This window comes from Notolepis coatsorum (genome assembly GCF_963971535.1).
Source record: "Notolepis coatsorum genome assembly, chromosome: 3".
NCBI lineage: Eukaryota > Metazoa > Chordata > Actinopteri > Aulopiformes > Paralepididae > Notolepis > Notolepis coatsorum.
Window position 1 is genome coordinate 169,557,225 of NC_140167.1, and position 26,699 is coordinate 169,583,923.

General features: G+C 45.0%; 1 protein-coding gene across 1 annotated transcript in view; it reads left to right on the forward strand.

Annotated features, from left to right (window-relative positions):
* The window catches only part of ints6 (integrator complex subunit 6), a 74,115-nt gene that overhangs the window by 18,505 nt on the left and 28,911 nt on the right, over window positions 1–26,699 (forward strand). Inside the window, exons 6-8 of the mRNA XM_084310220.1 lie at window positions 2,471–2,596; window positions 20,804–20,949; window positions 23,274–23,426. Of these exons, the coding sequence (XP_084166346.1) occupies window positions 2,471–2,596; window positions 20,804–20,949; window positions 23,274–23,426 (425 nt within the window). The remainder of the gene's footprint in view (window positions 1–2,470; window positions 2,597–20,803; window positions 20,950–23,273; window positions 23,427–26,699) is intronic.

The following is a 26,699-nucleotide window of genomic DNA, read 5'->3' on the forward strand; positions in this document are numbered from 1 at the left end:
AGCCTGGCCCTGCTCTGCCAAGTGAAGCTGCTGGGAATAGACTGGAATAGTGCTGATGGCAAGTTAAGATACACACACACACACACACACACACACACACACACACACACACACACACACACACAGACACACACAGCTGTGACATTACCTGTACTCACACACACACACACACACACACACACACACACACACACACACACACACACACACACACACACACACACACACACACACACACACACACAAAACCTAGGCTTTCTGTGGCTGCCAGTGGTGCTGAATGTAGAACATGACACAGCTCCATAGACAATGACTAGCAGTCTATGTGCTGCCTTTTCATTACTGCTGATCAGACTGGACACAATGGCACAGGCTACTGCAGTGTGTGTGTGTGTTACAGCAGGTCACTAGCAGTGAAGTATGAGGCGGTGAATAACCCAGGCTACTGACTGGTGTGACAAGTCAGATTATTTATAGCATGTACTGTACCACATACCATATATTATTGTACATCTGTATCATAACATGTACAATATTGCTCTATATTCTGTGTAGTAGAGCTCTATATACTGTGTATATATATATTTATTCTTAGCGTAAATATAAATCTCTCTCTATATATATACAGCATTATTGTACAGGTTATATGCAGGTGTAGATATAATTGTGTATATATACGGTATATACAGCACTATTGTACATGCCATCATACAGAGCAAATATGTACTATACATTTACATACAGTAAGTCCAGTAGCAATTTCGTACTAATTTTAGGAGATGGTTGTGATGCAGTCGGGTTCACTCCACCGCCATCTTGATGGCTGAGACTAAGGGGGCTTTCTCACTAACCATTCAGGGTCGAATCACAGCCCGATCGCACCCAAATAGGGTGTGGTCGTCCTACTGAGAACGCGTCCCCGGGGACGCTGATTCGCTCCAAACCTGGACCGCTGGAATAGGTGGTCTCGGGTGGGAGCGGGGGCCGTGGTAGCTTACTGTAATGCTTTCATGCTTGCTTGAATTTTGGGCAGATAAAAACATACAGAAACAACTGGACAATACCCACAAAAACTATATTTATGGGCAATTTGGCGAGTTCAGACCTCAACCAAACAAGCATGTTGAGCCTCACGGACCACGGCTCAGTGGATGAAAACATGAAGCCACGTTACAAGCACAATACTTCCCTGGCTCGCATTAGGCCTTGCAATTTCTTTGCCATTGCTATGTCTACTATACATTGGTTTCTTGTTCGAATGCATTTATTTCTATAGACCAGTGGTGCCCAATCAGTCGGTCGTGATCGACCGGTAGATCAATGACATGCAATATAATTGACGCAAGCAATGTTAGCTGCTAACTAGTAATAAATAGGCTAAGCTAACTAGCGTTAGCGTTAACCCTGGAAAACGCTCAAAGCGGACTCCACGATACCAGTTCCATTCGTGAGAAAAGGGGGTGGGTTATATTGACAAGGCTTGACAACAGAGGTTCAAATATAACTTCATATTTATTGGTTTCGTTTCTTTATATCAGCATCCAGTTTCCACCACCGTATGTTAAACTCTTCCTGTGTTGACATTCGAGCGTGACATCATTGCCTACGACACGCTCAAAACGCAAACCGTAAACAAAACCCGGAGCACACCAAGACTGCAGTGTGTACGCAAACTAGAGGGGGGAGAGGGAGGGGGGAAGTTCGCACCCAAGGACGGAGCGAGGACGGAGCGGAGCTGATTCGACCCCGAATGGCAGTGAGAAAGCCCCCTAACGGGACCTTGTCTCTGAACGGGAGTCATCCGCTTAACAATCGGTCACACGTATCATTGTGTAACATGTGCGCCATACAGCGGTATCTGCCGCAGAAAGACTCCTTAGTTACAGTGGCAACCACTCACTCCGCGAATCCCAACTGTGATCAATTTAAAACATTTTCAAAACTCACATTTCACCTCCCCCAAGATGCAGTAAATTGTAATTTTACTCGACGTAAGATCGCATTTGATTATTTTCTCTGAATTGTTTTTGTTTCGTAGCAAGTGGTTTTGTCATTGCCGCTGTCTTTAGTAGAATAGAATAGAAATACTTTATTCATCCCAAGGGAAATTTGGCACTACAAATCGCTCACAGTAAACAGTAAACATTTAGGTAGACAAAAACAAAGTCACAAAAGAATAAAAATAAGCCTAAGAATAAAATATGGTCCAGTATATACATTTCCTATGTTACATTCTAAGATAAAATATACTAATATAAAATGTCCTATGTTACATTCTAATATAAAATCTCCAGAAAAAATCTCCTGAATATACAGTAAGTGTAAAAATGTTACTATGTCGGTCTAAAAGTAAAAGTCCAAGTCTTATGGGATTCCCCATTCACAAGAGAAAAGAAACTACCACAGTGATCCGTCTTGACTTGGCTTCCGTTTCTAACGCCCACCACTGTTTCTGTGCGTCTCCCGCCAGGCCGCTCCTACAGCGTGTTCTCCCAGCGCATGTTGAACCAGTGTCTGGAGTCTCTCGTACAGAAGATCCAGAGTGGGGTGGTCATCAACTTTGAGAAGACCGGACCTGATCCACCGCCACTAGAAGGTAAGATGAGATATTCCTTCATTGATCCCCTTGGGGGGGATATTCGGGCGTCGTGGCAGCATGGGGGAGGGGGGAGGGGAGATACAGGTATGGGCAGGGAGGGTAATAGTAGAAATACAGACATAAATATAGAATATAAATACATAAATATAGGCAATACAATTTTTATCTGAATATAAACACGAGGAGCAAACAAAGGTGCAGATGAGGGTCTGTATGCCCTATCGGTAGGGATGGGTACCGAATTCGGTACTTTTGAGGTACCGAACCGAAACACGTCGGTACTACCGAGTATCGAATCAAGTGAGAAACCAATTTTTTTTTTTTTTTTTTTTTTTTTTTTACTTTTTTCTTTTCATGTCAACGTTCACACGCACAATATATGCTTACCTAGGATTTGACTTGATTCAACAACAAAGCAGTCGGAGCAATGACAAGCCAAAAACTGTCGAAATTGTAGTTATTTGAAGTTTGGATTTTTTTTACGACTGAGGTAGGTAAATTAAATTTCTTGAGACTAAAGTACCGAAAAAAGGTACCGTTGGGTACCGGTATCGATTCACAGGTACCGGTACCGGTATCGGTTCAAATGTGAAAGGTACCCATCCCTACCTATCGGTTATATTATATGTTACAATAAATATAGGCAGCAAAGAATTTCAATCAAAATATATATACTATGAGTAAGAGTGAAGGTAAACAGTATACACAAGGTACACTATTTGGCACTTAGTGGTCAGACATTCCTAATAGTAATACACGTTAGCTGGTGTTTTTTTTAATAAAAGAAAATATGAATAAGTCTTTGTCATGCAGATGCGAGATGGGCGACACACAGGAACACACACATAAATTGGGTCGCTGATGAAATGCCTCTCTACACTTGACCCATCCTGTGGACAAATCCAAGTGCTCCTCCTCCGTCTTTGACAGTGCTAACGATCTGTTAGTGTTTTTCCATTGGGTTTATCTTTTCTTCCGGAGGGGAAACCCTTGTGAGCACGGGGGAGAACATGCAAGAAAGGCCCCGGGAGATACCCCCACCTGGGTACCTGGCAACCCAGGACCTTCTTGCTGTGAGGCTGACGGCGTTAACCACTACACCACCGTTTTGGATCAAGACCCAGAAATCACTTTGCCAGGTTATAAATAGTCTAGTATAAAAACGGTTCATTTCCAAAAGAGCCACTTGGCAGTTTGCTGCAGGGAAGCCTCGGGGGGCCGCTGAGACCTCCCTGCTCACCGCCTCCTTTTCCCGCTCACCTTCACCTCCTTCCGCCTCACAGGGCGTTCCACCTCCGCCACTGCTGCTCACAAATAAAAGGAGCAGTAGATATTTGTGTTCAGGTCCCCACGTGACACTGCTTCCAAGCTGATGTTGTCGTCCTGAGAACCTCTGCTCATCCTGAATACAGACCACCAACACTGTTGATTCAGGGTATCTGCAGGGTATTAAAATGTAATTTGCACAGACAGTGTTGTAGTCGAGTCACTGAATCTCGAGTCTTGAGACGAGTCTAGAGTGCCCAGTGTTCGAGTCCGAGTCACCAAAGAAGAGCCAGAGTCCGAGTCCCCATTACCCTAGTCAGAGTCATCGGCGCAGCCCGGCTGTCGGGAGATGAAATATTATTAAATATATTAAATGTTTTTCTATTCAAGTCGTTGTTTTTTGCGGGGCTAGCGGGAGCTTGGTGCGTCTGCCGTCTGGCGAGAGCTTGTATGGAACATGCGAGAATTTAAATTGACACTGCAGCCACCAGTTCAGTGTTGCTATGTGTTGTTGTTTATTTTTGCTAGTATGGTTGTGAAATTGGTATTAACCTCTTCCACCCGACGGGATCGGTACCGGTCCCGAAATGACATCTGGTCATAAATCAATATTTTTTAGACTGTTGCGATTTTAATCTCAAACGTATTCAAGTATTAACATCACTAACATGTCACAACAGCATGTAGAATGTATATGATCATCAATATGTTAGTTTAGCAATAGGTTAAAAGTAGGGATGTCCGATATTATCGGCCTACCGATATTATCAGCCGATATCGGCATTAAAATGTGATATCTTTTTTACATTTATATAACCTTTATTTACCCAGGCAAGCAAGTAAGAACAAATTCTGATTTTATTTATTGTCAAAAGTATGCATAATGTTGTGTTAATTCCACAACAAGAGATATGTAATGTTAATTACCTGAAATTATTCCATTTTTTGGGGGGGGGGAACCCTGCATATATCGGTATCGGTTGATATCGGTATCGGAAATTAAGAGTTGGACAATATCGGTATATCGGTATCGGTAAAAAAGCCAATATCGAGCATCCCTAATTAAAAGTGTCATTAGATAGATTTAACTTTTTGATTTGGTGAAGTATTCCGAAAGGGCGACCATTTTGGAAATTTTTAACCGTGGGAATTGTAGCCTTTTTGCGGCCATTTTGTAGCAGAGTTCCACAGATATCGTTCTGCTTTGAAAGTTTTTAAAACTACACTTCCTGGAAGATTTTATGGGGTTCAAGGTTCAGAGTTCTGTATGAATTATTTCAATAACTGTTCATATTCGGGATAATAAGCCACAAAAGGTAACGTTTTTGACAAATATTGAAAGGCTTTCAAGTTTCTCTTCCCTATTGTTAACATGTAGGAACAATTAGATCTGAAATTAGTTTCAAAACGGTTGCACTGTGGGGAAAATAAAAAAGTACAGTAGATTTCATTATCTGTTCTTATGCACGCCTGGTGATACTAAATCCCAAATTGAACTCGGGCATTTGAAAGATAATATATGTATATATATAAATGTGCGAATTGGCTATAATAAGGTAATTTATAAGCCTCCTATTCTATATTCTATAATAATATTTCAAATTGCATTGGTCCGGATGGGAGAATTCAGTACTGTATCTACAGAACTTTCTGTTTAACACATTCCCGGCCATTGGGGGCCATCTAATCTCACGCTATACGGCCAGCATTTCAAAACAAACTTGCATTGTGCGTGAGGCTGTTTGTAGAGCTAAATCTATACTTTATAGTATTGCTATCTGTCCATTCTCATTGTCAATTGACACCATAAACCATCCCTTCAAAATGGCTTAAAGAAATAATTTTTTCATCAATACATTCCCATTTTCTAGCGTCTTGAATATAAGCGTTATATGGGATTTGGTCTAGTATATTTCCTGGAAGGCGAGATACAGGGCGCTAAGCTAATAACATTAAATCGAATGGCGTTTCGGCACTACAGAAGCTAGAGCTAAAACTCAAAATGCATATTGTCGGTATTCATGGTCCACCATGAATGCATGAAAGGGGGGGCGGGGGACGTCGTTTCTGATTATTGATTACCAATAACGGTGTTAGCCTCAGTAGCCACATTCGCTGATTGGCTGGTTGAGTATGATAACAAGGCCTGATCAGCATGTAATTTACGTGAAAAAGATCTTACCGTGGGCCGGTTGGATCCCCAAAAGGATTTCCCAGTTATCGATCGCCATCTGGTAGATCGATATGTCCATTGGCTGATGATATATTCCTTTACTGCATAGTAAATTCGGCGTCGCAAAAGGTATTCCAAGCTACAGGATACACATAGATTCCAGCTAACAGGAAACTCCATTCAAAGTCAAAAAAAAATAAAGCACCGTTCTGCCACAGGGAACACTGCATTATCGAGACAGTGCCCCTATGAGGATCTGGCACTTTTCAGAATTCCAAGAGTAGGGTAAATCTGCAGTGGCGCTCGGTGACATTGAGTAGGTTATTAAAATGGAATAAAAGCCAAAACAACCTTGCCACGGACATGTCCGTATTTCGGATCCAACGGTAGAGGGCCAACCACGGACATGTCCGTGGCAAGGTTATTTTGGCTTTTATTCCATGGCCGGGAACCAGTTAATCATCTTCCCATTACTAATTTCTAGGGCTGTCCCCGACTAAGGATTTGGATGGTCGACTATGATTGGCCAAAATTTGCCGTTAGTCGACTATTGGTCGAAAAAAAAAAAAGAAAAAAAGTATATAATTATTTTTTTTCTTTTTTTTTTATCATTCCATTTGGGCTGTGGGGGGTGCTTAATGTCTGAAGGAGTCGACTGAAGGCTTCTTGTCCTCTGCAAAAGCATGCAATTGGTCCACTGATGGATACATCTTGATATTTGTCTAGTCTAGTGTGTTCATTAGATGGGTGAAATCCTCTTTCAGCAACTCTGTGCCTGTTTTCGTAGGCAGTTAGCCTCTGGTATGCGTGCCATTAGCGTTAGCCACGCTTCTAGGCCTCTTTTCTTTTGGAAAGAATGATACAAAAAATAATAAATATATATATATATATGTAACCGTTGTGACAACGTCACCTTAAACTTCGATGCCCCGAGTGGGAGTCGAACCCCGGTCTCCCACGTCGCAGGCAACAACACAGACCGCTATACCAAGAGGTGAATTCACTACTTCGCAACGTGTCTATCTGTCTTTTGAGGATGTGAGAGTGAATTTAACCCATAGCACCGCTACTCACCCCAGCCCTTCTTGACTGCGCTTCACGATACCATCCGTTACACTCACCCTCTCAAACTCACTCCACTCCACCCAAGTTCAGGGTTCCCACGGACCTGGAAAACATGGAAAACATGGGATTCATGGGATTCATTTTCCAGGTATGGAAAGGCATGGAAACTGAGCAAAAGTGACCAATTACATGGAAATAGAAACAGTTGTCCTGGAAAATTTTATTGGATGATGTGTAATAAAATGTAACTATTGAGCACAGAATTAACATGAGTTTATAAAAACCCTTTACACGTGAACAGCTTTTACTGTAGATAGAAATGGATGATCCCATGTTGTAGAGCATGCTCTTGGCATCCTATATGGTATATTGGATGTTGGAATTTGATGCAGGCAGCTTGGTGAGCCAATGGAGCCTTGGCATCTACAGTGAAACTTGAGTGAAACTTCTTATGCAAGTTTATCCTCAAATGTAAGTAGCTGTGTTTTAACTGTGTGGTAAACCTGGGTTTATCAACGTTAGTTAGTAAGCAGTGCAATCTTGCTAACTAGCTAGCCAACGTTAGCTCTCATAACGAGCCAGTTAGCCAGCGCCAGGTACAGTAGCTAGCCAACGTTAGCTCTCATAACGAGCCAGTTAGCCAGCGCCAGGTACAGTAGCTAGCCAACGTTAGCTCTCATAACGAGCCAGTTAGCCAGCGCCAGGTACAGTAGCTAGCCAACGTTAGCTCTCATAACGAGCCAGTTAGCCAGCGCCAGGTACAGTAGCTACCAACGTTAGCTCTCATAACGAGGCAGTTAGCCAGCTCCAGGTACAGTAGCTAGCCAACGTTAGCTCTCATAACGAGCCAGTTAGCCAGCGCCAGGTACAGTAGCTAGCCAACGTTAGCTCTCATAACGAGCCAGTTAGCCAGCACCAGGTACAGTAGCTAGCCAACGTTAGCTCCAGGGGCGGGGCTAGGGGGTGGCTACTTGGGCTCAAGCCCCGAATGTTTTCTGAAAAGCCCCGAATCTATTTTAAAAAAAATAATTTTTTTTCTTTTTTCTGACAATTCATCATTGTTACATGAAAATATGTTTGCACCAGATTTAGCAGAAGCTAATTTCCATTTGTGGTCTATCCAGCTGCTAACTGTATTTGAGTGAGTTAAGTCTTGGTGTCATGGTAGACTCAGACCTAAGCTTTAAATCACAATCAACAAGTTGACAAAAACTTAATTCTTCCACCTTAGAAACATAGCTAAAGTACGGCCATTTATAAATCAAAAGGACGCTGAAAACCAGATCCATGCCTTTATTTCAAGCCAACTCGACTACTGTAATGCACTCCTTACCGGCCTCCCGAAAAAATACGATGATAACTATTTTATTGCAATGCACTATTGCATTATTTTATTCTATTTTACTAACTATTTTATTGCACTGCACTATTTTACTTTGTATCAGTGAATCATAGACGCCTGGCCATAAGAGCATTCGGAGCATCTCTGCTCTCCCACTATTGAACTTGGGGGAGCAAAGGTATGCTCTTGCTCCACCACTTTTTGATCATATGAAAAATATGATATACCCCCCCCCCCCCCAATATATAAATCTAACCATAACTACGTTATGGTTAACTGAGTTTTATAGTGAAAAGAGCAGCTTTATTGGTCAAGATTGAAGGCTCTATATTGCAGGAAATTGCACGTACAGGTTAATTAAATTCAAAAAAAATCTGCCGCTTGCCTGCAAAAAAAAATAAAAAATTTGAAAATAAAAATAAAAAGACGGGCACCTATCTGGGCTAAGCCCCGGATCTCCTATAATCCTAAATCCGCCCCTGGTTAGCTCTCATAACGATAACCAGTTTGATTTACAAAAGCTTTTACAAACGCTTTTACAGAGTAAGAGTAGTAGGGGTGAAACGATGCAACCTCACAACAATTAATTTCGATTATGATTACGAGGAGTTGAGAAGAGTAGGAAAAGAAGACAGGAGCGGACACGAGGGGAGGTGTGGAAGAGAGAACATATATCAATCCCAGTGCTCATGTGTTCCAGTTCAATAAATTGTTGTTCATCTACAGCTTGTTGCATTATTTCATGCATTGATATTATCAATAATACATAATCTCTAAGCATTTACAATGTAGACTTGACTGGTACATCTTTTAAATCAAGTAAGTAGTCAGGTGTCCTAGGGGGTTGTGTGTGTGAGGGGACGGGGGTCGCGGATGGGGGCGGAAAACTTCAGGGGCCTATAGATCATCACTTAATATGGTACCTATATGGTAGCAATTTCCTGCAAATGTATATACTCCCTTTTCCAGACTCCTTCTGTATCACAAACAGTACTGTATTTGCAAATCTGGTATGTCATAAATGTATAGATGTAGCAGTACTGACTATCTGTATGTCATGTATGTCATATATGTCCAGATGAATTGAAAATGGGGGACCCTGATGTAAACAAGACGAAAGTCTTTCTCTGGTCTGCATCCCCTTAACAATTGTGTGTATTGAGCTGTACTGTATTGTACCCATTCTGCAATCTGTTAATAAAGTTTTCAATCAATCAAACCTGGAAAATCAGGAGGTAGTATGGAAAAAAAATTCAAGGCAAGCGTGGGAACCCTGCCAAGGCACTTCGATGCCCCGAGTGGGAGTCGAACCCCGGTCTCCCACGCCGCAGGCAACAACACAGACCGCTATACCAAGAGGTGAATCCACTTCTAAGTAATGGGTTAATGCGTCTTTTGAGGATGTGAGAGTGAGTTTAACCCATAGCACCGCTACTCACCCCAGCCCTTCTTGACTGCGCTTCATGATACCATCCGTTACACTCACCCTCTCAAACTCACTCTACTCCACCCAAGGCATCCGGGTCAATCGGCACCTTAAACTTCGATGCCCCGAGTGGGAGTCGACCCCGGTCTCCCACGTCGCAGGCAACAACACAGACCGCTATACCAAGAGGTGAATTCGCTACTTTGGATGTGAGAGTGAGTTTAACCCATAGCACCGCTACTCACCCCAGCTGTAACTGAGGGGTACAATTCCCTGACTGTATTAATAAGTATGGTATCATTAAACCACTACTGTCTTATGTACATTACTACTGGCCATACAGTACACAGGTATATGATATGAACACCTCCACAATGACACGGTTCCACACAAATCTGGGTTATAATAATATTTATTAGCAGCAATGATAGTATATAACAATACTTTACGTAGGGTCGCGCTTATAAGGCGAAGAATGTGCGTGAGTAAATCAATAACGTAAGTCCATTATCATATTACGCAGGAGATAATGAATACCACCTGTATCTTAGGAATTATATCTATGGTACACTAGTAGGGCAGCGGGAGATACTAGTAGGGTCCCTCCGGTTGTAGGCCAGCAGGGGGAGGAAATGTTCGAATGCAAACTCTGGATCAACGGGGAATCAATAAGCTCCAGCTACGGGAGTCGGTACATTACTCCCTTGATCGGCAGACGAAAGCAGCAGCTGTAATCCAAGTATGCGTGCAGCATAGGTGAAAGCCGGCCAGCCTCTCCAAGAGACGGGCTCGAGTGATGTTCCTCACGGGTAAATCCCACACAGTAGTGGGTGTAGACGATTCTCCGCTCCAACAGCCACAGGACCAAAGCAATAATCCAGCTGGAAAGGGCTCTGCATTCACCGGTGTAGATTCTCCGGTGCGCGGTACTTCACATTAACTAGGTCGAACTTGACGTTATTCCACTAAGCTCTGACACTTTTACTGTCCTATTCGCACGCGGTTATAAGTGCTCTATTTAGATGCAAGGTTGCTCACTTCACTTGGTCGTTGACTCGTGATGAAGGCTTTACGTTTTGAGGGTAACGCGTTTCTAGGTTAACTTGACTTTAGGCTAAGTGCTGCTGTATCCACCTGCGACGTATTTATACGTACGGTGAATAATCTAGTGCCAGCCTTATTCCTGTCTCGTATTCTTGCGCAGAACCGGGCATGTCCAGGCAAGCCTTGGCGGTGACTTTGAACTAGACCTTGGGGGTATGGCAGTGGCGCCTAGTGGATTGCTATCCAATAGGAGAACGAAATATTATGGTCTGTACTAGGTAAAAGGGATATTCCGTGTATATGTACAAAGAATACACAATGGGTATCAGACGATATACAAATACTATACAATATATATCAAGTAATAAATATATATATTCGGTTTAATCTGATCCTTCGTAACACCAGCCCTTCTTGACTGCGCTTCACGATACCATCCGTTACATATATATATATTTTTTTATATATTCGACTAAGAGGCTGGCCAGTCGACTACGGCTCCTTTCGACCGATTAGTTGACTAATCGACTAATAGGGGTCAGCCCTACTAATTTCCTTGGATTTTTTGTACACATGATCTCAAGAAGGTACTGAACGAGATCAGTGGCCGTTTTTAATGTTTGGTCATTATTAGCATGGTGTTATTCACTGTCAAAGATGCAAAGAAAAATCATAATTCATATTCTCCTTTGTTTCATCACAATTTAAGCAAGCCTAGTTGTAACTGAGGGGTACAATTCCCTGACTGTATTGAGAGTATGGTATTATTAAACCACTACTTAGTTATGTACTTTAATTACTGGCCATACAGTACATAGATATATCTGGTGAACACCCACACAAGAATACGGCAATGACAAATAAAGTTCTAGTTAGAGGGATTTATTATTATTAGAGCAAGCAACGGTAGGTTACAGATTGAGAATTATACTTGCGCTTGTAAGGCGAAGAACACTTAAAGTAGGTCAAGAGCGTAAGTCCATGAGAATAGTAAGATGGGTATAACTGACGCCACCTGTAGCATAACAATTACATAAGGCACACTCGTAGCCAGCTGGAGACACTGGGGGGTTCCCTCCGGTTGTAAGCCGGCAGGGTAGAGGAATGTTCGGGAGCAAAGTCTGGGTCAACGCGGAATAAAGAAGCTCCAGCTACGGGAGTCGGTGCAGTACTCCCTTGATCCTTAGACAAAGCAACAGCTATAATCCAGTATGCTCGACAGCATGGATGAAAGCTAGCCAGCCTCTGGTCCTAGAGGCGGGCTCGAGGGTGCTCCTCACAGGGGTAGATCCCACACGACAGTGGGGTAGACGGTTCTCTGCTCCAGCAGCCACGGTACCAAAGCAATATAATCCAACCAGAAAATGGTTCTGCATTCGCCGGTGTAGATTCTCCTGTGCACTGTACTTCACATTTAACTAGGTCGAACTTGACGTTACTTCACTAAACTATGACACTTTTACTATTCCTATTCGCACATATTATAAGTGCTCTATTTAGACGCAAGGTTGCTCACTTCACTTGGTCGTTGACTCGTGGTGAAGGCTTCAACTTTGGGATAAGACTACTGCTGTATCCACCTGCGACGTATTTATACGTAAGGTGAATAATCTAGTGCCAACCTCAGTTCTGTCTCGTATTACTGCGCAAACCTGGACATGTTGAGACATGCCTTGGCGTTGCCTTTGAACTTGCCATTGGGGGTATGGCCGTTGGCGCCTAGGGGTCGCTGTCCAATAGGAGAACGAATATTATGGTCTGGTTTGTACCTAGGTAAAGGGATATTCCGTGTATATATACAAAGAATATACAAGGGATATCAAACGATATACAAATATTATACAAGGGATCTCAAGCAATAAATATATATATTCGGTTTAATCTGACCCTTTGTAACAGCCGCCTCCTAATTAGTCCGCACCTAATTAGATAAGCAGAGACAGATTAACCGTCTTGTCAACTACTCAATGTCCGTTGTGGGGAGTAGGGCAATTCACAAAGTCAGTGGGTCATGATAGTCATCAAGGGAGTCAGGGAGCCTCTATCAGCCTCGCCACGGGTCGGGTGTGGCAATGAGGCAGGTCGGCCCTCCTGGGTATACTGGGCTGTGCTTGGCTGTGTCTCCACATCCTCCGTCTGTTCCTCTTGTTCGGTCTGTACCCCGTCTGAGGAGGGGCCGGTTCCGGCCGCCCCATCAAGGAGTCGCTTGGGGTGCTGGGTTCGAGGTCAGCTACGTCGCTTGGAGCGCAGCTGAGGGGGGTGGAGTTCGGAACTCCCTCTTCTTGTGCCCACGGTTCTCTCACAGGCCTCTCATCTAATGTCAATAGCCTCTCAACGGGCTGTACGGGAGAGTGGCCGGTGTCGCTCACCTTTGTGTGCAGGCAGCGTGTAGACGTGGGTTGACTGTCAAGTCCGTAGAGGGGGCCCTGGAGCGTCCACCCCAGTCGGGTCTGAACCGCGACTGGGCATCCTTTGGGTCCGATGTGGGCCGCCTCAATTGGGAGAATGAGGTCCGCGTGGTCGGAGCCTATGAGCAGGGTCGGTGTGGCGCCGTCGATGAGCGGTATAGGTAGTCTGCGTAGGTGCTCGTACTTCGCCATCAGCTGTGGGATGGGGTAGGTGTACTGTGACAGGCCTATGTCGTGGCTGGTGAAGACGTTGGTGATGCTATACTGCTTCTCGGGCTGGTCCACCGCTGCTATCTTGAAGGAGACATTTTCACCCTTTATGGTCTTCTGGTCTCTTCTTATGGTACGGATTGTCATTGTTCCTTTGGCACCCCGCAGACCCAGCCGGGCTGCGGCGGATGCGAGGAGGAGAGTCTTTTCAGACCCATCGTCTAGGACGGCGTAAGTATCCAGGACCTTGTCCTCGTAGCTCAGGAGCACTCTGACCACTTTGATGAGCACTCGGGGGGGGGGGGGGGGGGTCCCGCTATGCTTGGGGTCTATGTGGAGCACTCCTGTTGGCCGGTTGCCTTGTTTGGTTAATCTTCGCTGGTGGGCCCCGCACAGTGATGCGCGGTAAGCGGCGCCCGCCTGGGCCGCCTCACGCCACTGATCAACTTGGACGGGGTTCAGTGTCTTATATTCGTCGCACTGTGCCAGCCAGTGTCCGCCGTCGCAGTAGGTACAGACGATCTCCCCTTCCTCTTTGGCGGGGGAGTTGTTACTCGGCGGTGGTGGCGCCGACTCGGGGTAGTACGGGTGGCACTGTCGGTCCCTGTGTCTGCTGCGACCGTCGGGACACCAGGGGGTGGTTTCAGGCCTGGTCTGTGGTGACAACGCCTCGGCCTGGTACATTACCGTGACGGGTACACTCCGGCCCCCTGGCGGACGCTTGTTGATGTCGTGCAGGACCTCCAGGTGGGCGCCGTCGCACTTGCTGCATTTCTTCTTTAAACGGCACTCAGCTGCCATATGGCTGCGTGCGCAGCGGAAGCAGCGGCGGTGGTCTTTGATCCACTGACTCACCTCGTCCGTGGTCAGCTTCTTGAAAGTGTCACATTGATACAGCCGATGTTCCCCTTCACAGTACTGGCATTCAATCTTCCACTCCCCCTTGGTCGGGGGGTTGCTGTGATTCTCGTGCTGCGGCACTGATTCGGCCTGGTGCATAACAGTCACTGACCGGCGGTTATCATCAGATCGCCGAGGTCCATCCCTTGGGCTTGGTCCACTCCACACGAACGTGTCCAGTCGTAGGCTGCTGACCTCCCTGGCGAGGAAATCAGCTAGGTCTAGGAGGGATGCTTCTGGGCCGTTGGGGTCGCGGTGGTCTCTCTGCCGCCGAAAACGCTCTTGGCGGGCTGGAGGGAGCTTCTCTAGTATTCGTTCCACATTAGAGTTAGCATATAGTTCATGTATCCCCTTTTCCTTTTGGGACCCCAGCATCCCTACCAGGGATTGTACCTTGATAGAGAGGTCATCCAATGCTCTATTGTCTTTGGCTGGGGGGAGACGATCAATATTCCTTATTTCTTGTATCACGTAGTCCCATATGCGTCCATAACGCTGGTCGAGGGCCACTAGAGCCGCGGAGTATGGGGTGCTTGAGTTGGAATATGCCAGCGCTATATTATGCGCTCTGGGCACCTTGAGGTGCTTGAGGAGGATGGCATATTTGTACGACTCATCGGGGACGTCGGACATCATAGTCTCCAAGCACATCCGTAATTCCGTGTACTGTGCTCTGTCCTCGCGCGTAAAGTCTGGGAACGTCGGTGTGCCAAGGTACGATGCCATGGATGGCTGGCACATTGGTGAGCGTAGGGGAAGGGGCCTCCTGGGCGCGTCTCCCCGTACGTGTTGTCGTGGGTTGGTACTTGGTGGGTACCAGGGGCCGGGTACCCAGGTGCTGTTCCTCGGTGCTGACTGTACGTCAAACTCACCCGTGAGTTGGGTCGGGGGTTTGTAGTGCAGTGGCTCGGGGCTGACGTCGGGGCTGTACTGGGCCTCCTGGTCCAGAGTACGTTGCTGCTGGTCGGGGCTGTACTGGGCCTCCTGGTCCAGAGTACGTTGCTGCTGGTGGGCTTGACATTCCTCCTCTTCCTCTTCCTCTGCTAGGTCCTGGAGTCTTCTAGTCAGTCTCTCGGCGACGTAGGCCGGTTCTTCCCGGTGGCTGGGTCTCGTATGGACCGGTCGGGGAGGGGGTTCGGAGACGTAGACAGGATCCTCCTGTTGGCGGGGTCCCGGGTCGCTTGGTCGGGTAGGGGAATGTGCCATAGACCCTTGTCGTGATGATCTCCGGGAGCTCCGTGCGGAGAGAGGGGGTGTCGCCATGGCAATCAATTGTTCTACCATCTGCGCCTGCAGCCGGTCGCGCTCTGCTTCGCGCTGGGCATGGGCGGCGTCGCGCTGTGCATCGGCACGGCCTCTTTCAATGTTCTCTTCCGTCTGAAGGCGTCTGGTCTCCAGTCTTATGCGGTCGTCTTCACTCCTTTGTTGCGCCTGGAAGCGCTCTCGCTCGGTTGCAGCGTGTTCGCGCTCACTAAGGGCTTGCGCTTGGAGTTGTGCGTGAAGGCGCTCTCGTTGGTCTGCAGCTTGTTCGCGCTCGCTCGTCTGTTGAGCCTGGAGGCGTTCTCTTTCCATGGTAGAATGTTCGCGCTCACTTAGTTGTTGCGCTTGAAGTCGATCGCGTTCACCCTGAAGTCGATCGCGTTCGGTGGAGGCTGCCAGGGTGGCGATGAATGCCTGCGCCAGCATCTGGTCCGCCTCGCTGGGGGATGACACTGACGGAGGTGATCGGCTTCTGACAGTGCTCGTTGGAGATCTGTTCTCTTGGCGCGCCCCGAGGTCTATCTCCTGGGCGCGCTTCTCTTCTCCTGGTTGTGTGTCGGGTTCTGTCCCCGGAGCGCTTTCTTTATCCTGGGGCTCTCCGGGGACTATTCCGTTGACGTTGTCTGGGGGTATAGTCATGTCATGTCCCCCCTGGTCCCCCCCGTGAGCTTGGTCAGTTTGGTCTGAATCCACTGGGGTCTCTACTGGTCGGTAGGATTTGACATGCTTTGACTATCCACTTTATCCGCATTTAACGTCTGTTTAAAGCTAGGTATTAGACTGACAGCGTAGTCCTCTAGATAGGGAGGTGGCTGACGTCTGCGCTGCGGGCGTTCTAGCTTGGGAGAGCCGCATGGGGAGTGTTCACCGCTGGCCATGGTTAATATCAATATTAAATTAGATATTACACTGATACCATCCGGCTCGAAGGACCAATTGTAACTGAGGGGTACAATTCCCTGACTGTATTGAGAGTATGGTATTATTAAACCACTACTTAGTTATGTACTTTAATTACTGGCCATACAGTACATAGATATATCTGGTGAACACCCACACAAGAATACGGCAATGACAAATAAAGTTCTAGTTAGAGGGATTTATTATTATTAGAGCAAGCAACGGTAGGTTACAGATTGAGAATTATACTTGCGCTTGTAAGGCGAAGAACACTTAAAGTAGGTCAAGAGCGTAAGTCCATGAGAATAGTAAGATGGGTATAACTGACGCCACCTGTAGCATAGCAATTACATAAGGCACACTCGTAGACAGCTGGAGACACTGGGGGGTTCCCTCCGGTTGTAAGCCGGCAGGGTAGAGGAATGTTCGGGAGCAAAGTCTGGGTCAACGCGGAATAAAGAAGCTCCAGCTACGGGAGTCGGTGCAGTACTCCCTTGATCCTTAGACAAAGCAACAGCTATAATCCAGTATGCTCGACAGCATGGATGAAAGCTAGCCAGCCTCTGGTCCTAGAGGCGGGCTCGAGGGTGCTCCTCACAGGGGTAGATCCCACACGACAGTGGGGTAGACGGTTCTCTGCTCCAGCAAAGCAATATAATCCAACCAGAAAATGGTTCTGCATTCGCCGGTGTAGATTCTCCTGTGCACTGTACTTCACATTTAACTAGGTCGAACTTGACGTTACTTCACTAAACTATGACACTTTTACTATTCCTATTCGCACATATTATAAGTGCTCTATTTAGACGCAAGGTTGCTCACTTCACTTGGTTGTTGACTCGTGGTGAAGGCTTCAACTTTGGGATAAGACTACTGCTGTATCCACCTGCGACGTATTTATACGTAAGGTGAATAATCTAGTGCCAACCTCAGTTCTGTCTCGTATTACTGCGCAAACCTGGACATGTTGAGACATGCCTTGGCGTTGCCTTTGAACTTGCCATTGGGGGTATGGCCGTTGGCGCCTAGGGGTCGCTGTCCAATAGGAGAACGAATATTATGGTCTGGTTTGTACCTAGGTAAAGGGATATTCCGTGTATATATACAAAGAATATACAAGGGATATCAAACGATATACAAATATTATACAAGGGATCTCAAGCAATAAATATATATATTCGGTTTAATCTGACCCTTTGTAACACTAGTAATAGACACAATATTTCTGACACTGTGAATACATTCCCTGAGGTCTAGGGCTGCAACGATTAGTCGACATAATCGACGATGTCGATCATAAAAACTCGTCGACGCAGACTTTTTGCGTCAATTAGTCGTCTAAAAAAAAATATATATGTGCACTACCTATCTTTGTGAAAGTGGCTTCTCAGCTCTGGTCCAGCTGAAGACTTCTTAGCTTAACATAACAGACCGACAGTAAGTTTGGGGGAACTAATGGGATAACTGGGGTTGCAACAAAAGTGCAACTAGGGCTAAAAACACAATGAAATAAAATAATAATAATAATAAATAATATATCCTTCTTAGCAGACTTCTTAGCTTAACATCCCAGGGAACTAATGGGATAACTGCGGATGTTGTTTGCTCCTGACAAGAGTCTCAAAGTCTGGGGTGACAAAGCAACTCTGAGGTCATGCTCAATGTCCAATCTGTTCCTCTGCTTTGTCTTCAGCTGGACCAGAGCTGAGAAGCCACTTTCACAAAGATAGGTAGTGCAAAAAAAAAGTATACATTTTTTTGTCTTCTTTTTTTTTAACACTTTAATCGCCGAAAACGCTGGAACTCGTCTTTCCCCGCCATGCTCATTCTGCCGAAGACGCCGTAACACGTCTTTGATATCAATATTTCAAAAATCTGTGATCGAAATCATATTTCTCCTCCGGGGACCTGAGATATACTGCTGAGCTCCACTCAACTGTCTAACGGTTCAAGAGCGCCATCTGGTGGCCGATCGGCAGATCGGCCAACAGGAAGTGACGCGCCAAACATGAAGTGCTCATCCATATTTAGTCCGGGCACTCGCGATCGTTAGCCGGACTCCATCTCGACACACTGGATAATCAATCGCTCGCCCTAACTCAATAAACAACGTTATTTGGACGTATATAATATTATACAACCTGGAAATGGTTCATCTAGATCAACATCCCATAATCGAAAACTGTCTACTCCAAGCTGATCGTCCAACGGCGCGAGGAAGATACGGTAAGATCCAGCGTTATTTTCTAACGTGTTCCATATAAACTGCTCTGATGATCATATGACCCACACTAGATGAATGATATAACGTTGCCTACGGAATTATAAACGACCCCCCGCCCATCCGGTCAACATCAGATGATACGTAGTAACTTCTAGAAGTACCTCCAGTTGAAATTTTTTATCTGGCACCGATCGCTACCAAACTGTATTTGATCATCAATATAATGCATTTGGGGCTATAAATCAAGTTCTGGAGAAAGCTGCAGAAAACGATAAAAACATACTTATACTTTAGACCATATTTTAGTATGAATATGTGAATGAAAAAGTATAACGTTGCTACACCCTGAACAATATATATAGGACATTGAATGGGCCATAATAATGTCAATTTAGCAATAGAATTTAAAAAGTTATAGCCCTGCAAAGAAGGGGAACTTCTCCATAGACAAATAGAGCTGGCTAGGGATGGTAAATTATGAATTTAACCATGGCGATCAAAGTGTTAACACTTTGGTTCCCTTGGGTTAAATTAATGATATACCATAGATTGCCAGCGCTATTTGTCTATGGAGAAAGTCCCCTTCTTTGCAGGGCTATAACTTTTTAAATTCTATTGCTACATTGCCATTATTAGGGCCCATTCAAAGTCCTATATGTATTGTTCATTGTGTAGCAACGTTAAACTTTTTCATTCACATATTCATAGTAAAGTATGGTCTAATGTATAAGTATGTTTTCATCTCTTTCTGCAGCTTTCTCCAGAACGTGATATATAGCCCCAAATGCATTATATTGATGATGAAATACAGTTTGATGGCAATCAGCGCGATATAAAAAATTCCAACTAGACGTACTTCTAGAAGTTACTACACGTCATCTGATGTTGACCGGATGGGCGAGGGGGCGTTTATAATTCCGTGGGCAGCGTTATACCAATCATCTAATGTGGGTCAAATGTTGATAAAAGCAGTTAGTATCGAAGATGGTAACGTTACACGCTGAAATTCACCCCAGTCTCCGCGCGCCGTTGGGCGATCATCGTCGAGTAGAAATTTTATCATTATGGGATATATTATTACCCGGTCCATCTCCAGCTTGTATAATGGTATATACGTCCAAATCATGTTGTTTATCGAGTTATTGGCAATCGATCGCTATGTAGTGTGACGAGCTAGAGTGCCGGAACCTATACCGAGTGCCCGGAAGTAATATGGCCGACCAGCAAAACCTCTACTGCGCTTCCTGTTAAGCGGTTGCGCCGATCGGCCACCAGATGGCGCTCCTGAACCGCCAGAGAGCTCAGTGGGTCCTGCTGGTGGATCTCAGGCCAGCGGAGGGGGAATATGAATCCGATCGCAGATTTTTGAAATATTGATATAAGGACGACGTACAGCGTCCCCCGGCAACTTTAGCATGGCCAGCAAAGACGTCTAAAGACGTGTCCCGGCAGTCAAAGTGTTAATATACTTTTTTTTTCGATTAGTCGACTAATCGAAAAAATAATCGACAGATTATTGGATTAGTGGATTTTCAGAAAAGATTCCACGGGTGGAACAGGTTAAAAAAGGTCTTAAAAACCTTCAACCTTGTTGAAACCTGCAGATACCCTGTCATCCTGAACACAGACCACCAACACTGTTGATTTTCTCCAGAGAAAATGGAGGTGGTCAAACTCCCCTGTCAAAAAAGCGTTAACAGAGTTTCTGCTGAAAAGCTTTCTAATAAATCAAAGAGTTATCATGAAACGGTATGCGGTTTGACTTTGTCGCCTGTCTGGACCGTTTGATTCATTCTGCAGCTGTTTAAGCTGTTATCAAGTCATCCTCACCCCTCTCTCTCTGTCTCTCTCTCGCTCTCCCCCTGTCTCTCTCTCTCTCTCTCTCTCTCTCTCTCTCTCTCTCTCTCCCTCCCCCTCTCTCTCTCCCTCTCTCTCTCTCCCTCTCTCTCCCTCTCTCTTCCTCCCTCTCCCTCTCCTCCTCTCCAGATGCTGAGGCGGTGAAGCCTGGCCTGCAGCCCTGGCACTGCTGTCACAAGCTCATCTACGTACGGCCCAACCCAAAGACTGGTGTGCCCATAGGACACTGGCCCATCCCTGAGGCCTTCTGGCCCGACCAGAACTCCCCCACACTGGTGAGACGCCCACAGATACCAGAACTGCCGACAGGGCTACGCTGATGATGCCAGTTGACCTTTTCATACAGTATGACCACATTACTGCCTTTTTAAAGTTTTTGATTATGGAGCGCCTCAGTGGGCAGTGGCTCTTGCCACACGATAGTGTGATGTAATTGGTTTGAATCTGGCTCTTGACCTTTGTCGCATTGGCATTATCACAGAGCTGTGACATTACCTGTACACACACACACACACACACACACACACACACACACACACACACACAGAGCTGTGACATTACCTGTACACACACACACAGAGCTGTGACATTACCTGTACACACTCACACACACACGGACGCACACACACACACACACACACAGAGCTGTGACATTACCTGTACACACACACACACACACACACCAGGGCTGTACACTGCGAGCATCTCGTCGCAAATTGCCCCCTAATCTGGCCGGTGCGAGTGGAAAATATCATCTGGGGGCAAGCTTGCGAGTAGTGATTGCAACCCTTCATTCGCATTTCACTCCTAAATTAATCCATACAAATTGGATAAAACATTAGCCTACAACCAGGGCATAATGTTGCGGTTGTAATTGCATTAGACAGACCAGCGCGGACCTATCCACGGTATCTATTAGGATTATGCTAAGCTAACTAGCGTTAGCTGCTGCTAACCCTGGACACCAGTCAAAGCGGACTCCACAACACTAGTTCCATTCGGGAGGAAAGGGGGTGAGTTATATTGACAACGCTTGACAACAGAAGTTTAAACATAACTTCATATTTATTGGTTATTCGTTTCTGTTACTGTATATCATCCACTTTCCATCTCCGTCTGTTAAACGCTTCCTGTTTACATTCGAGTGTGACGTCATCACCTACGGCAGCTTAGACGATCAAAACGCGAAACTAGAACAAAACCCGGGGGGGGGGGGGGGGCTGGCTCTCTCATTCGTTCTCGCCCCCTCTCTCTCTCTCTCTCTCGCTCTGATTGATTGAAAACTTTATTAACAGATTGCAGAATGGGTACAATACAGTACAGCTCTCTCTACATTCAATTATTTAAAGTAGCCAAACGTTACAGACAGTATAAATACTAACTGGATAGTTGATGATATAAACATTTAATTTCATTATCTGAAATATTCTAAAATCATTAAGTCTGCTATAAGCCATTATCCCTTTGTGTGTGTGATTATTATTTTCTCACAGTAGTGTGTGTGTGTATATATATATATATATATATATATATATATATATGTGTGTGTGTGTGTGTGTGTGTGTTTGGCTAAAGTGGATAGAAAACACAGTACTGTGCAAAAAAAAGGCACCCAAAAGTTTTTATATAAATGGTCTTAGATGTAAATAAATTTTTTATTAGTGTGTCAGTAGACTACTCTTAGTACATTCATTAAATTATTTTTTAAAGCATCTTCATGGTTTAATAATGCAAACATATGTTGCAGGGACTTATTATAATCATCATATTGGCGTCACTGTATGCATCAAAGGGTTAAATCAAGCATTTTTAAGTGCTTTAGAGGAAATGTCAAAATATTGCGATATATATCGTGTATCGTGATATGGCCAAAAAATATCGCGATATCATTTAGAGGCCATATCGCCCAGCCCTACTATAATAGTAAAATAGTTATTTAAAAATGTGCCCCTAAAAAATATTCTTTGCCCCTAAATTTCTCATTTAGGGGCAAGTGTGCCCCTAGTGAAAAAGCTTAGCGTACAGCCCTGCACACACACACACACACACACACACACACACACACACACACACACACACACACACACACACACACACACACACCAAATACACACAGAACTGTGACATTACCTGCACACACACACACACACACAGAGAGAGCTTTGACATTACCTGTAGTGTACACACACACACACACACACACACACACACACACACACACACACACACACACACAAACACACACACACACACAGAGTTGTCGCATTACCTGTATACATTACATACACACACAGAGCTGTGACATTACCTGTACACACACACACACACACACACACACACACACACACACACACACACAGTTGTCACATTACCTGTATACACACACACACACATATATCTCTCACTCTCTCCCCCCCCCCCCCCCCCACACACTTTACTGTCACTCTTCACTGAATACTATCCAATAAAAGGCAGAATCTCTCAAAAACACATGACTGACTATGTTACTTTATTTAAGGTCATGGTATTTCTATTGATATCAATGACTGTTAATGACTCACTATACAGCATCCACCCCCCTCGCTCCTTCTCTCCCCAGCCGCCCCGCTCGGCCCACCCCCACGTGCGCTTCTCCTGCTCGGACTCTGAGCCCATGGTGATCGACAAGGTGCCCTTTGATAAATATGAGCTGGAGCCCTCGCCCCTCACCCAGTACATCCTGGAGAGGAAGTCCCCACACTCCTGCTGGCAGGTAGGCCGCCACCACACTCATCTCACTCATATCTTTATATCATATATTTCCATATAGGCATTTATATAAAAGGGACCGCATTCGTGTAGCGCTTTTATCCAAAGCAACTTTTTTGCCTCACGTTCACCCATTCACTCACCGACAGCGGAAGCAACCACGCAAGGTGCCAACCTGCTCGTCAGGAGCAGTTAGGGGGTTAAGTGCCTTGCTCAAGGACGCTTCGACGCGCTACCAGGAGGAGCTGGAATTGAACCGGGAACCTTGGGATTGCCAGGCGACCGCTATGCCCACTGAGCCGATGTCGCCCCAGGCACACGCACGTTGCACACGCAGCACGTCACATATTAAGAGACATGCCAGCGACATGCGTGGCTACCAGGGTGCCAAATACCCCCCCTCCTACCTAGTGCTCCGGTCTTATGCACAATGCTATGTTTCATGGATGCAACATCAGCTGGGCTCATGCTTTGTACAGACATCACCAAGGCTGTAGTACAGACATCACCAAGGCTGTAGTCAGTGTTGGGAAAGTTCACTTTCTACATGAACTAGTTCAGTTCACAGTTCACAATTCAAAGTTTTGAACTAAAGTTCATGGTTTCAAAAATGAACTAATTTATAGTTTATAGTTCTTTTTTCAATACGTTGATGCGAGCTATTATTTGTAAAAATTATTGAACCACAGACAGCAATCGGAATACTGGCATTTCCATAACGCTTTGCTGCCGACCATTCAGTCCACACTAGTAGCAGCTGCAGCTTTCATCTCTACAGTATATTTTCAAAAACATGAGGGAAAAACTTTGCTTGAATTGTCTTTTATTATGAAAACAAAAACAGGACTTTTGCTTATTCTCAATGTGCCGTTTAAGGTTTGCTGTCGACGTCGTCGATGTACGGACTTGCTTCTTCAAACCGGGTGGACAAAGTTTACTGACAAATGTTAGATTTTTTCCGTCTGAGTCAGTACTGACTTTAACGCTAAACTCTTTTAAATGCTCACACGCCGACGTCGTAGAGTCTGACTCTGAGCGAGTGCTGCTGCAGCTCTCGGCTTCGTCCATGATACTGCTCGCTAGTGATGCACGATATATCGGCCGCCGATATAATATCAGCCGATATGGCCGTTTTTTTACACATCGGTATCGGGCCGATATGGGCCGATATTAAATTATCTTTTTTCTTTTTTTACATGTTTTGGCCTTAAATAGTTTCAAAATATCAGTCATTTCTGAAAATAAGTTACAAAAGTAAAAGAAAATTTCTATACAGAGATATCGACATCTGTAAATATCGGTATTGGCCAGAACAGCAATATTAATATTGGTTATCGGTATCGGCCACAATTTTCACATCGGTGCATCACTACTGCTCGCCGATTCCGCGGTTCCACTGTTTGTTGTGAGGAGTGTGATGACGTAGCCAGGGGGTGACAGGCGCGTTGCCAGATCGCGTTGAACGCGTTCAGGTACATCACTGGCTGTAGTACAGACATCACCAAGGCTGTAGTACAGACATCACCAAGGCTGTAGTACAAACATCACCAAGGCTGTAGTACAGACATCACCAAGGCACTCAGCTGGTTTCTACATGCTCTGTAGTACAGACATCACCAAGGCTGTAGTACAGACATCACCAAGGCACTCAGCTGGTCTCTACATGCTCTGTAGTACAGACATCAACAATGCTGTAGTACAGACATCACCAAGGCTGTAGTACAGACATCACCAAGGCTGTAGTACAGACATCACCAAGGCTGTAGTACAGACATCACCAAGGCACTCAGCTGGTCTCTACATGCTCTGTAGTACAGACATCACCAAGGCACTCAGCTGGTCTCTACATGCTCTGTAGTACAGACATCACCAAGGCAGTAGTATCGTTAACAATAAGCAGTCGTATTTTCGTTAACTAATACAAACTAAACTATAATGTCAAAGACTAAACGAAAGGACAAATTATTTGGCTGACATACATTTTATCCAATGATCTGCATGCACTCACTTAGCAATCTTCATGCATGCATGCTTATGATTGGGTGAACCAGGTTGATCTAATGAGCTGTCATCCAAACTGTGCACATGAGGAGAGCAGCACACAGCCCTGCCTAAACACAAACATGGGCTAAGTGCTATAAACTACCGGTATGTATTTAGTCTATATAGAACACATTGAAGATGACTAAAATGAGACTAAAACTTCTATAGATTTTGTTGACTAAAATTAACAATAAAATGTGACAAACTAAATCAAAATTGGCTGCCAAAATGAACACTGATTCCATGCTAGGCCTCTATTGAAGAATATCTATACACCATTGGTTTTCATCTAGAAGCACTAGATATTCAATAGAGTTTATTTTCATAATTTCTTATCAGAGCAGTGATACTATACACACCATATACACAGACAAAATTCACACTGTGTATAACGCATACACAAGACAAAATATAAACTATACACAACACTTACACAAGACAAAATATAAACTATACACAACACATACACAAAACAAAATATAGATTATACACTTACACAAAACAAAATATAGACTATACACGACAACATATACACTATACACAACACATACAGACAAAATATACACTATACACAACATATACACAAAACAAAATATAGATTATACACTACACTTACACAAAACAAAATATAGACTATACACAACATATACATGACAACATATACACTATACACAACACATACACAGACAAAATATACACTATACACAACATATACAAACAAGCGGTCAGGTGGCGTAGCGGAGATTGTGCTCGTCACCAATGCAAGAGGCTGCGGTCTCGACTCCCGGAGAGTCAGCATAGCCTTGGCTCGGGCTGATCGCTATACTAACTCGTTTGGCTGAGTTAGGGGGAGGGGAGCCGTGGGTGGGTCCTGGGCGTTGTGGACAGCGACCCCTACAGTTCGGTCGGGGCACCTGCTCAGCGAAGGTAGGATCTGGTGAGAGGTAGTGCGGCCTTCCACACGTTATACTCTCCCAGTGAGAATCTGCGCGGCCAGGCTGGCTGCCGGCTGGCTGCACATGCGTCGGAGGAAAGCATGTGACAGTCTCCGGCCTCTCGGACTAACAGTAGGGGAAAGTGCACAACAACCAGGAAGGGGGTTGGGAATTGGCATAACGACTAACAGTGGGATGGGAGAAAAATCGGAAAAAAGAAGGAGGGGGAAAAAAGATAATAATAAAAAAAAAAAAACATATACAGACAAAATATAGATTATACACAACACATACACAGA